The 12,856-nt window shown below is 55.7% G+C and overlaps 2 protein-coding genes across 2 annotated transcripts; both read right to left on the reverse strand.

Moving 5' to 3' along the window:
- Positions 1–24: 24 nt before the first annotated feature.
- Wdr24 (WD repeat domain 24) lies at positions 25–5,449 on the reverse strand. Its single transcript, XM_059270277.1, has 9 exons — positions 4,404–5,449; positions 3,254–3,431; positions 2,462–3,134; positions 1,895–2,013; positions 1,691–1,812; positions 1,515–1,619; positions 1,050–1,390; positions 733–917; positions 25–301 (listed from the first exon to the last, which is right to left on the reverse strand). Exons 1-9 carry the CDS (start codon positions 4,882–4,884, stop codon positions 133–135), a joined length of 2,373 nt encoding a protein of 790 aa, XP_059126260.1. The 5' UTR covers positions 4,885–5,449; the 3' UTR covers positions 25–132.
- Positions 5,450–7,666: 2,217 nt separating this feature from the next.
- On the reverse strand, positions 7,667–12,657 carry Fbxl16 (F-box and leucine rich repeat protein 16). Its single transcript, XM_059269226.1, has 5 exons — positions 12,011–12,657; positions 10,633–11,141; positions 10,211–10,295; positions 9,870–9,933; positions 7,667–9,502 (listed from the first exon to the last, which is right to left on the reverse strand). The coding sequence occupies exons 1-5, from the start codon at positions 12,641–12,643 to the stop codon at positions 9,354–9,356; spliced, it is 1,440 nt and encodes a 479-aa protein (XP_059125209.1). The 5' UTR covers positions 12,644–12,657; the 3' UTR covers positions 7,667–9,353.
- Positions 12,658–12,856: the final 199 nt, after the last annotated feature.

Genomic DNA, 12,856 nt, shown 5'->3' on the forward strand with positions numbered 1-12,856 from the left:
GCTCCTGCTTTTTATTGTGTTAACAGGTTGCAGCCGCCTTCCATCCTGATACATGGGATGGGGCTGTGAGCCTAGTCAGGTGGACCTCAGGGTTGAGCTGAGGAAGCTGCCTCAGCCTCAGGGAAGGCCAGGTCAGGAGTATTCACAGAGATGGCCGCAGCCTGCAGGGCAGTGGGAGCTACCTTCCAGCCATTTCATGATGTGCTGAAGATGGCCACCATGACTGCAGCCCTGACACCACACGAACAGGCCTTTAACCACATGATGGCAGACAGCACACATGCTGGCACAGCGGTGGCACCTGGGAATGGGAGGGATTGTTCAGTGGGGGGTTCTGCGCTGCCTCCCTCCCTGGGAATGGGAGGGATTGTTCAGTGGGGGGGGGGGGGGTTCTGCGCTGCCTCCCTCCCTGGGAATGGGAGGGATTGTTCAGTGTGTCGGGGGGGGGGGGGGGGGTTCTGCGCTGCCTCCCTCCCTGGGAATGGGAGGGATTGTTCAGTGGGGGGGGGGGGGTTCTGCGCTGCCTCCCTCCCTGGGAATGGGAGGGATTGTTCAGTGTGTGTGGGGGGGGTTCTGCGCTGCCTCCCTCCCTGGGAATGGGAGGGATTGTTCAGTGTGTGTGGGGGGGGTTCTGCGCTGCCTCCCTCCCTGGGAATGGGAGGGATTGTTCAGTGTGTGTGGGGGGGGTTCTGCGCTGCCTCCCTCCCAAGCCTCCCAGTCCCGTCATTGCACCTGTCGCAGACCCAGCCACGGCTGCTCATGGGCCGCTTGCAGTGACTGCAGTTGACATGCAGAGTGGTGGAAGCTTGGTTGAGGCAGCTAACTGCCCTGCTGGTGCTGAGCTTCACCACCTCATTGGACACATTCCAGAGGCAGAAGCGCTGCAGCAGATCAATGTAGGATGTGTACCAGTGCTCCTGGGGGAAGGAGACAGGGCTCAGGTTAGAGCTTCCAGGCAAACTGGGGGAGGGGGACAGCAGAAAGGGGACAGGCTCAGAGGAGGGGACCAGTGGCTAGTCCAGGGAGAGCGTCCCTGACCCACCACCCACCTGGGTCTGCTCGTCGATGTCCTTGCGCACTCTCTCACCCAGCACAATGAGAACAGACACAGCCGTCTGCACATCGCCCTGCTCAGCGTAGAAGTGCAACATGTCCCGTACCAGTACACTGAAGAAGTCAGGGGGCAGGCGGCTATCGTAGAGAGCATGGGAGACAGAAAGGAGGGACGAGGAGGAATCCACTGGTGCCAACGAAGCTGTGTCTGCCTCGTTGCCGCTTACGTGCGGAGAGTCAGCTTTGTCCTGCAGATGTTCAGGCCCGGATGGTGTATCCACAATCTCATGACGAAGTGGGAAGGCCTCCTGGGGCAGCACGTACTCAGGCTCCTCAGCTGAGAGGCAGGGGTGGGGAAAGATGGACCTGAGCCTAGGATCCCACTGCACTCTGCTCCCGCTCAGAGCCATGCTTTGGGGGTGACCCTCTGTACCAATTCCACCTCACCCGGCCCCACTCACGGTGCACGTGTTCTGTGTCCAGTGGGTACAACTCATCCTCCTCTCCTTCTACATCACCCAGCAGGTAGTCAGCAGGCACATCACTGCCCTCAGTTTCCTCGTTATCTGCCCAGCAGGGAAGGGAGGTCACTCAGGGCGTGGGTCCCCAGCCCTGTTCCCATCCACACCCCGCCTACCCTCGGTGGTGAGGAGTGTGGCTGAAGAATCCAGCAGAGCGGTGTCACTCCGCGTGTCCCCTTTGCTGCGATCTAGTCGTGTCTCACTGCCCAGCCCTGGGCCCATATCCTTCAGATTGAAGCTAGAGGTAGGGAAGGCTTGTGGGTGGCTGGGCCCCAGCAATACACCGGTGGGGGGGGGGGGGGCAGTGGCCAAGGATCTACCTGTTCATGAGTGGTAGGCCACAGGAGCTGCCTTTGCCGACGCTGTGGTTCAGATTGGCAGAGGACACCAGGCCTGGGCTACAGTAGATAATCCGTAGCATGGTCCATGTCTGTGCCACCTAGGGATAGGCACCAACCACTCATGGGTCCTGGGCACCTAGCACCCAGACTGGCCCCCATCTCCTGGGCAGAATCACGTACCAATCCATGGCCTGAACCACCCCCACTAAGGGAATTGTGGCACATGGAAAAAGCACTGTCTCCACCCTCTAGTAACGCCAACTGTGAGGCACCTGGTGCTGGGGTTAGCACGGGGAGAAGAGAGATGGCACGCAGAAGGCCGCTCCACCACCAAGAGAGGCAGAAGAGGGCTGTGCGCACTTGACTCCCTAGGCCTCCACCCCTGAGGTTGAGCCAGGGTCTGGGCTACTCTGGCCCACGTGATCATACTTTGCCAAAGTGAGACTGCCCACAGTAGTGTGAAGCTCAGGTGGTTGTGGGTATGGTGCCCCACTACAGCAGTAGTCTCTGACCCAACTCATGGCCCCGGACCCCAAGCCCACATACCTGGTTGCGGCCAAGCTCCCGAGCCACTTTTGCATTGTGATCACAGAGCTCAGCTAGCGGCCGACCAGCCAGAGCATAACGCTCAGCTGTATCCACAAACCAGCTCATGCTGCCACCACCAGACTCCGTCTCAAAGACACTGAGCGCACTGGAAGCCAGGCCAGAAAACGGTTCAGCAGGATCTAACTTGCGCTTGAAGAAGATGGGATGTCGCCGGTCACCAGTATAGGGTTTGCGCCCAGATTCAGCAGCCACCAGGCTCTCCTTAGCAGCAAAGGCCAGGTCCCCAAAGAGGCCATAACAGAGGCCCTCCGGGTTGGCACGCTCAACAGGCTGGCTGGCATCTCGAAACAGGTGCTGGCATAATGTGCTGTCCTTGGAGCCGGAGAGGAGGAAGGAGGGGTCATGTGGGTGGCGCCAGGCAATGCCTGTGGTGACATCACGGTGCTCTTCAAACATAGCAGCAGGCACGAAGGGCCGGCGAACATCCCACACATAAATGTTGTGGTCGACCATCATGGAGCAAGTGGCCAGGTGGTGGCGGCACTCAGGCCGCCACTTAACTCGGGCCACCGAGGCGATGGTCTGCACACAGTGCATCTCTTTGGCACGATGTGTTGTCATGTCCCAGACCTTCACCATCTTGTCTCGTCCACCTGTGGCCAGCCAGCCCCTGTGGAGAAGGTTCCGCTTAAGCTCTCAGTGACCTCTCCTGGGGGAAAGGAGACCCTGCCACACCCCACTGTGTCTTGTACCTCCAGCCTTAATGCCCCCCTCACCCCTACACCACACCTGTCCTCTGGGTGCCAGTCACAGCAGAAGACAGGCCCATTGTGGGCTGTGAACATCCTTTCACATCGATCAGGTCGGCGGATGTCCCAGAGCTGGACGTTGCCATTCTCAAAGGTGGAGGCAAAGGTAAAGTAGTCTCGGATACTGAACTGCACATCCCGCACACTCTCAGATTGGCCTGTGGGCATGCATCAGTAGAGGCGTGAGAGAGGGGGCTGGCTCTCAAGGGACTGGGGAGCCCTTGAAATGGCTGGAGTGGTGTCATTCACCAGCCTTGGCCAAGCTAGGAAGCAGAGAGGACTGAGGAGACACCATCAGAATCTGCCTAGGGTAGGTCGCTGAAGCCTAGGCCAGAGAGAGCATGCCAGGTAGTTTCTACACAAACTCCCACGCCTCAATTCCCTGGATTCCGTGAGCACTGAGGGTATGGGAGCACAACCCAGATGGCTGTCTACACTTCCCTAGGGCCAAGGCTTGTGAGACCATATGAATGGAAGAGGAGGTTACCTCATTCTCTGCTCAATACCTCTGCCAGCTGCCTAGTTAGCCTCAAAGGACCGAAGAACTCAGAGACCATATCCACCTTAGCAGACTACACTATCAGGAGCCTGCGGGTGCAGCATCCAGTCTTCCCTGCCACAGACAGCTCAAGATCCGTCTCAGCCCACACATTCTCCAAGGGCTCAAGGCTCTGCTTGTGCTTCATTTGGTCGCATTAAGAACCAGGGAGAGCAAGCTCAGGGCTGAAGACAGCCAGCCAGGCATGCCATGAAAGGAGCTTGGTGTACTTCCCACCTCACTCTGCATTCCTGGGCTGAGTCCTGAATAGACTAGTAGGCAATGAAGCAAGCTGAAGCAAGGTGAGGAAAAGGGAGGAGACTCGGGCGCCACTCACTCTGCTGTGTCTCCAGGCTATCAGCTACCCCCATCATCTACACCCAACACTCAGTCTCAGTTCCCACTGGTCTGATCTCTTGTCTCTCCCCCACCAGCAGGGCTTGGGCTCATCCTTCACTGGGACCAACCTTCCCCCTCTCCACCCACTCTTCCAGTGCTGTTCAGCCTCTGGGAGCGCACACTGCAGTCTGCTTCTAAGGTCTAACAGCTACAGAAACACACATCTACCCCAGCCTGTCTCTGTGGGCCTCACCAGAGAAGGTGCTGACAGAGTCCTTCCTGCGGAGGTCAAAACACTTCATGAAGCCATCTTGAGAACCACTGAGCAGCACATGGGCCTCAGTGGGGTGGAAACAGACTTTATTCACTGTGCGCTTGTGTTCTGTGAACAGCTGGTCCTGCTTGTTTCGGGATGGCCGACCTAGGTTCCATGTAACCACCACACCATTGGTGGCTGCTGTGGCCAGCAGATTCTCGTCCATCTGGTGCCAGACCACATCAGCACAGCTCAAATTGAGCGAGGGCTTCCGGCCCACACGCAGATTCAGCTTCTCTACAAACTGCTCCTCCTCAATGGCATAAATCTTGAAGATGCTTCGGCCTGCCACAACAACCTGGGCTGCATCACGGCACACACTGATGGCATTAGCGGGTGCATCCAGGTGGCAGTGCATGGTACGGCCTGTCAGTGCACTGCCACTCAGGGCTGTGGTAACTCGGGACATCTTTTCCATGGCTGCACAGGGATCGAGGGCAAGAGGTCAGTGAAATGTGCTGGCCTGGTCAGCCATAGTGTCCTAACCGTTCTGTGTGTCCTCTCGAACCTTCGGCCTGAGATGGTCCATCAATCAATCACCATCACAGGAAGGTTCAAATTCACTGGAGTTCTCCAAAAGGCTCCATAGTTAACCGAGGCTCGTCAGCACCGTATCTGACTTCCCCAGATCCTATGTGGTTAATCCTCCGTCAGTGAGAGCCTGGATGCTACTAGACCCTTGGTAGGTCGATCCCAGTGTGGAGAAAAGTGGCTCCTGCCTCGGAGGATTGCGGGGCTTCCAAGAGGAACGAACAAACGAGAGCAAAGGGTAGAGGAGCTGGAGGGGTCCGGAAGACTGAGTTTAAAGACCTTAGGAGGCAGAAGAGAGGCCACAAGCACTAAGTACAGGTATCTGGTTGCACCGGGCAGCGGAACCTGCGGGACCAGAACCAGGTGCTGGGAAAACTTCGGCCTCGGTCGCACTCCAGACATTTACCGAAAGCAGCGTTCCTCAGCTACCGTACCGGATGAGGCTCACCTATTTCCCGCCCATTACCGGAAGTGGTCCTTTCTTATTCTTGCCTCTCCGGAAGTGGGCATAAACTCTTATCCTATACCATAAAGGTTCCATGTGTGCGCGACTTTTGGCCAAGAGAACGGACCAGAATTGGGTTCATCAGGCTCCCTGGTTCTGCGTTGGTGATATGTCTGCGTTTGTTTGTTCGTTTAGGGTTTTTTGTTTGTTTGTTTGTTTGTTTTGTGTGTGTGTGTATGTGTGTGTGTGTGTGTGTGTGTGTGTGTGTGTGTGTGTGTGTGTGTGTGTGAGATGCCGGAGATAGAGCCGGGCAGAGCCTAATGCATACAAGACAAGTTCTCTGCCAACTGGGCTATTTTACCGGTCTCAGTTTATTTTACTCTCAATATCTTAATACCAGAACTTAAACGTCTCCTCCAGGCTTTCAGTGAGTCATTTTCTAAGCAGATCCTGAGTTCCTCCACTCGGCCTCAGTGCCATATCCTACTCCCCTACACACCCTTTCCCCAGCGGTCCTGGGTCCATCATCTCCTGCTCTGAACCCCGCACAAGCAGCTTGGTATCTTTTCTACTCAAGGTCTTCACTACACTGTGAAAAATCCCAGACGCCTGGCCCTGACCGTCCTGGTGCATCCGCAGCTGTGCGTTTCTTGGCTCCCCTTTTCTTAGTTTGCTTCTATCCCAGCTTCCTTCCCACTGATCACCTTCCTTCCTCTTCCACAGTTTCATAAGCTATGGAACCGTGCCTTCTATCTATGCCTTCTACCCCTGTGGCATGTGTCTCCTTTCCAACCTTCAGCACTTGGCTCAAATGCCTACCAGCTTAGACCATCTCTCCTACCCCAATCTAATATGGCCTCCTTTTTCTATTGCAGATTTTTTAATTTTGCTTTGTTTTGTTTCGAGACAGGGTTTTTCTGTGTAACATCCTGGAACTCAATCTGCAGGCCAGGCTGGCCTCGAACTCACAGAGATCCACCTGCCTCTGCCTCCTGAGTGCTGGGATTAAAGGTGTGGGCCATCACCACCCGGCTCTATCTATTGTGGGTTTTATGTCTACTTTGTGTTGTTATATCAGTTTTGGTACTTTCAAGGCCTGACAGCCAGTACTATCAGTGGCTAGGTTTAGTCTCAGTTGCCCCTTTCTCTTGGGGCAACAGTAGTCTTAGTCTTCTGGCACACGGTGATCTTTTATTTATTTAATTTTTTCCTTTATTTAATTTGTGTGTGTGTGTGTGTGTGTGTGTGTGTGTGTGTGTGTGTGTGTGTGCCTGTGTGAGGTGGGTTTTTTGTTTGTTTGATTTTTTGGGTTTTTTTGTTTGTTTGTTTTTGTTTTTGTTTTTCTCAAGACAGGTTTTCTCTGTGTAACAGCCCTGGCCGTCCTGGAACTCACTTTGTATATGAGGCTGGCCTCGAACTCCCAAAGATCTGCCTGCCTCTGCCTCCCGAGTACTGGCTGTGTGTGAGTTTTTATCTGCACCATTGTGCATTCCGGATCCATAGGAGGCCAGAGGGCATCAGATCCCCCGGAGCTAGAGTTACAGGCAGCTTAAAGCCATCTGATGTGGGTGCTGGGAACTGAACCTCGGTCTTCTGCAAGAACAGTAAATGCTCTTAACCACTGACCCACCTGTCCAGCGCCACTGCAATCTTTTTTTTTTTTTTTTTTTTTTTTTTTTTTGGTTTTTTTGAGACAGGGTTTCTCTGTGTAGCTTTGCGCCTTTCCTGGAACTCGCTTTGGAGACCAGGCTGGCCCCGAACTCACAGAGATCCGCCTGGCTCTGCCTCCCGAGTGCTGGGATTAAAGGCGTGCGCCACCACCGCCCGGCGCAATCTTTTAGAACATCCCAGTCCCTCATTTAGTGACCCTGTGCAACAGACAGGCTCATTTCTGCTCTTCTGGAAGGATGGTAGGCTAGACCCCAGATTGTTTGGAAGGACAGACATACTGACATCAGCCTCATTGCTCCCTTTTGTGCATTCAGGGCAGGAGAAAACTTTTGTTGGTCAGTTACTAAGGTTCCAGTCCAGCCCTGAGCCTTCAGCCTCTACATGTTTACGGAAAGAATGAGTGATTTTAATAAGTTGAGAGAGGTAGGAGAACCCAGCAACCTGGGCCATCCAGGGCAGGTTTAACCCTTACAACTTGGTGTAGTGACCAAAAAACAACCCAAACTCGTGTTTTTACAACTTTTTTAATATATATTTTTATAAACAGGTCACGTGATAAAATAGCACAAGAAACACTTACCAAATATAAGGTTATATCTTCCGCATATACAGGAGAATGAGGTCGTTATGTACAATAAGAAAATGATTTTAGGGGTTGGTTGGTTTTGTTTGTGTTCCTCTCTCCCCTTAAATTTTCCTCCTACAGTCATTGGAAATATCACAGCTTCAGTTGCATTAATACTTTGGGCAAATGGACAGCTCCCCCCTCCCTGTTGGGGGCTATGGGAAGAAGGGCTGAAGAATCCGGCTCCTCACCACTTCAGCCTGGAGCCTCCCTGGCCAACACTTCAGGGGCAGGGAACTCTTTGGGCTGTTGAACTCTCTCTTCTCGTCAACAGCATCTCTCTCTCTCTCTCTCTCTCTCTCTCTCTCTCTCTCTCTCTCTCTCTCCTTCTGGCTCTCTGGGAATTAGTTACTCTCTTCCAACCAGATAGGGATGTCCCAAGATTGGTTGTGGATGCTGTGTCTCCTGGGGCTCAAGGTTGGGGGGGAAGGGGTTCCTGGCCCCTTCCTCAGCACTGCCACACATATGCCAGGATCCCCTAGGACTTCCAAATGTCTTGGGATCTGACAAAATATGGTTACAGCCCATTTGGACAGGCAAAGGTTTTGGAAGCTGGGAGAGGTAAAGGAGGACTAGAAACGAGTCCTCCTTCCTTGGGGTGGGAAGAGTGTGCTGGCCACTGGAAGATCAGAATCACTGGTCAGTGCTGACCCTGACCCTTGGCCAGGCCCTCTGCAGATTCCACCTGAGGAGACCTATCCAGGGAGAAGCACAGTGCTGAGAGGCCTGAGCTCAGCTGGGGTAGAGTTTGGAGTGGATGGGCTGCTCCCAAGGCCTGACAGTCTTGTGGGTGGCTCCAGATTGGGGTCAGTCAGGTGCCTATTCCACCCTTGCACTTGGGTGGATGGGCACCAGTTAGGCTAATGTTGATTTTTCCAAGGTCTGCATCCTCCTAAAGCTGTCCCAGCCTGGCCAGGGCCCAAGGATCTGTAGGCCAGGGGGAAAGAAGGGGATGGGGGGCACAGAGGACAAGAACTGACCCATATGGCAACAAGGAAGAAGGGAAGCCACTGGGTCAGGTGGGCATGGGGGAGTTGGGCTCCTCAGGGGGCCATGGCTTTGGCAGTGGCCTGTGACGCCTTATACCCCTTGGAGGGCTCCAGGCGCGGTGCAGTGGAAGATGTGGGAGGCCCTTGGGGCTCTTCCAGGCCCCTGAGTCCTGGGGGACCAATCCCTCCATCCCCTTGGGCCCTGCCCGGGATGGGGGACAGAGGGGGGAGGCAGAGAGCAGAATGAAGTGGGGAAGGCAGTGAGGGCATCTGCACTCAAAGCATCCCCCAAAGGACCTAGACCCCCCAGAAGGCGGGCGAGAGATGGCGGCGGCTGTGGCATGGTGGAGGGCGGGCGTGCAGTGCGGGCACGAGGGGCATGCACAAAGTCCCCGAGTGTGCGTGCGTGCGTGGGGCTGGCCCCTCTGTCTCTTGCCCCAGGCGGGGATGGAGCAGTGGAGCAGAGGGGCAAGGGAGGCACGGGGCGGGGTTTCCCTCTGCTTGCCCCGCCTCCAGCGCAGGGCCGGGAAGTGGTGCTCCGGCAGGGATGGAAGAGGGGCTACTGCCCAGGGCGTGGCCACTGCCCAGGGCGTGGCCGGTTCCCGCGGCCGGTGAGGAAGCCTGCGCTATTCAATGACGAGGCAGCGCGGCAGGTGCTGCGAGAAGTACTTGAAGAGCTCGGGTGTGGCTCCAGGGCAGTTGGTCAGCTCCAGCTCCTCCAGCTCTTGAAGCTGCACGAGGCCCGATAGCCCCGTGGTGGTCAGAAGCGGGCAGCCTGCAAGGCGAGGCATCGGGACAGCGGCTCAGCAGCTCGGCTCCGCCCAGCAGGAGGGCTGGACTGGGCTGGGCAGGAGGGCAAGGCTGGAGAGGGCAGCGGCCTACTGGGGGTGGGTCCTTCAATAGGCTTCATGAGGCGGGACCTGTACTGGGCGTGGAGGGGTGAGAATCTGACAAGATGGGCGGGACCCTCACCAGGGCGTGGACGACAGGATGAGCGGGACTGGCTAGAGTTCGCCTTTCCTCTCACCTGGTACCTGGGACGTGATTTGCCAAAGCCTGAAGTGACTCTATCTGCATAAGGGACCTCATGGGAGTCAGGCTGAGTGGGCGGCACTGCCCACGAGGCATGCAGGGGTTCTCACCTGCTAGAGACAAGAGTCGCAAACTCCTCATGGCTAAGAGGTGCTTCAACCCGAAGTCCTGCACCTGGGCGGAAGTGAGAAGAGGTTGTGTTAACTATTTCCACTTGCCTGGGAGCCCCTAGAGGGGCCGGAAATGGGGGTTCAAAATGGAGATGGAAGCAGAGCTTGAAAGCACCTATGAGAGCTTAGGGAATCTGAAGATTCCATTTCGTTTGGCTGCTGGGCGTAGAGGGATCTGAATGGGGCCCAGTGCAGTTCAAGAACTGTTTGGACTGGTGCTACCCTCCGCCCTATGCCACCCACCGCGTTTTATTTCCAGATCCCTGGGGGCATGGAGGTACCTGGCAGCACCATCGCAGGTAGAGGCTGCGGAGGGACGACATGGTGGACAAATAGCTGAGGCCGGTGTCCGTGATGCGTACACACCTGTGGTTGCACCAGAGCGGGGACTGCCCACCTTTAAATCACTTCACTCCGTCCCCACCTAGGTCCCTCCCTCCTTTCCAGAAGTGTTTCTACAGCAAGCCCCTGCCCCACCCATCACTGCCTTATCCTGGTCCCCCCTACACCTGCCCTCCCCGTGACTTCCCCTTTTGGAATATGGCTTTTCCTCCAGGCTATGCTGAAGTTACTTCGACTTTGGGCACTCTGTTCTCTGTGGCTTTCCCCATCCCAGGAGCCCGCGGAATGGCACCACCCACTCTAGGCTTCCAGTTCCTGGAGATCCCGCCAGTACCAGCCTGGAGTGTAGGGATATGTGCACCTGTCCAGCACGAGCTCCTCCAGGCGGTGCAAGTCACAGGCCACATACTCTAGTGCCATGTCGGTGATCCGAGGGCACCAGGAGAGGTCAAGGCTGCGCAGCTTTCGCAGATTCTCAGCCACAAGCTCCACTCCATCATCAGTGACCTTAGAGCAGCCTGAGAGGCTGAGTGAGGTGAGGTTGGGCAGACTGTGCACCACATTGACCACCCCATGGTTGGTTATCTCCCAGCAAGAGAGCAGGCGCAGCGTGTGGGTGCTGTGGCCCTGGCGTGCTGTGAAGTAGGCCAGGGCAGTGTCAGTCACATGGTAGGCCTGAAGGCTTAGCTCCGCCAGGTTGGGTAGAAGTTGCGAGATGGCAGCAATGGCATCGTCCGCCACGTTGATGCAGTCACTGACGCTCAGGGAGGTGATGCGCGCGCTGAGGCTGGACCACAGGCCAGCCTCGGTGAAATCGTTACAGCCTGACAGCTCCAGGCGCACCACTCCTTGCATCTGCTCCAACATCACCTACAGGCAGGTACAGATCAGAGGCCACACTAAGTCAGCTCCCCCACTCACACCTGGTGCCCATCTGGCCAGGGCTAACGAGAGCTGCCTATGCAGAGTGGAAGAAGCTTCTGGGAATCTGGAAGCAGTGGTCTCTCAGGTGTGGACTTGTGCAAGCAGGCATCAAGCTGAACTCCAAGGAGTGCACTTAAACTGCTTGTTATACTTTGCCAATATTCCAAAAGAGAGGCAGGGCACAGGGGACCCATGAGCCAGGGCTTGGCCAGTGCGGGTGTTTGGAACAGATGATTTGACTATTAAAATTACAATCCGGGTCCTGGGGGGGGGGAAACAGTGCAGAGAGCCCAGATGCTCCTTCAACCCTTGCTCCTAGGAGACCCTCAGCTGTCCCCTCTCTCCCTCCCACTCCCTCTGGCATCCCACTCACCAAGGCCAGCTTCACTAGCAAGCAAAAACCCACATGTAATTGATTACTCTCCTGCTCCAACCTTGAAATCTTAATCTTGTTTTGTTTGTTTGTTTGTTTGTTTTTTTGAGACAGGCTTTCTCTGTGTAGTTTTGGTGCCTGTCCTGGATCTCGCTCTGTAGACCAGGCTGGCCTCAAACTCACAGAGATTCACCTGGCTCTGCCTCCCGAGTGCTAGGATCAAAGGCATGCGCCACCGCCACCCGGCTGAAATCTTAATCATTTTTTAACAAGACCATATTTTCACTTTGCATTAGGCCCTGACAATGCCATCCTTGCTACTTTTTGTCCTATGTATACCTGAGCATCCTTTTGGCCCCTCAACCTCCCATGTCCATAGGGTTGCTACTGCCTGTGCCTGCCCCTCCAGCCCTGTTCACTCCTAGCCAATTTTGGGACACACCTCTAGGCCAGCGTCAGTGATGGTGGAGCGCTTGAGGCTCATGGCCTTGACTCCCTTCTTAGAGAGAGCATAGTTGTCGATGAACTCGCAGATGTCTAAGTCAGAGACACCAACTAGGCAGAAGCCCTCAAAGCCTCTAGCGGCGAAGCCCTGCAGGTTCACAAACTCCTTCTCGCCTCCAGGCAGCACGTTGTACAGCTCCTTAGCATGCAGTACAGGCGTGAGGCCTGCCCAGAACTTGGGCTGGTAGAGCACGCGCCGCCAAGCCTTGCACACCTGGGCTAGTATGCACTTCTCACATGCTGAGAAATACCAGAAGAGCCCATTAAGAATCTTCTCATCTGTGGCCAGTGGTGGCCGCTCCACTGGGGGTCCAGGAACTGGGCCTGAGGCTGGTCCACTGGCTGGGGGGCATGGCCCCCCGGCCAGAGCGACCCGGGACAGTGGTGTAGCCAGGCTGGGAGGTGGAAGGGTGGGTGGGGGTGGTGGCTGGCAAGGGCGGTTCTTGGCAGCAGGTGTGCCCTTGGTGATGCTGGCTGCACCTAGGCCGTTGGGCTGGCCAGGCAGCTTCACCAGACCATTTCGAGGCAAGCATGGAGGCTTGGGGTCACCATCGATACCTGGGCTCGACATTTTCCTTGCACGTTCTGTGGATGAGAGAGGAGGAACAAATGAGTCTGCTGGTCTCTGGAGGAGCTGGAGAGCTAGCCCCTTTCTCATCTTTGAGCATCCTCTCCCACAGCATTTGCAGGACCACTCAACAGAAAGGATTCTAGCACATGCCTTTCTCTGACTGCACAAGAGGCAGGCTGGCCAATATTCACAGCTAGCCCAAACGTCCACATC

Source organism: Peromyscus eremicus, chromosome 8a, assembly GCF_949786415.1.
Source record: "Peromyscus eremicus chromosome 8a, PerEre_H2_v1, whole genome shotgun sequence".
NCBI lineage: Eukaryota > Metazoa > Chordata > Mammalia > Rodentia > Cricetidae > Peromyscus > Peromyscus eremicus.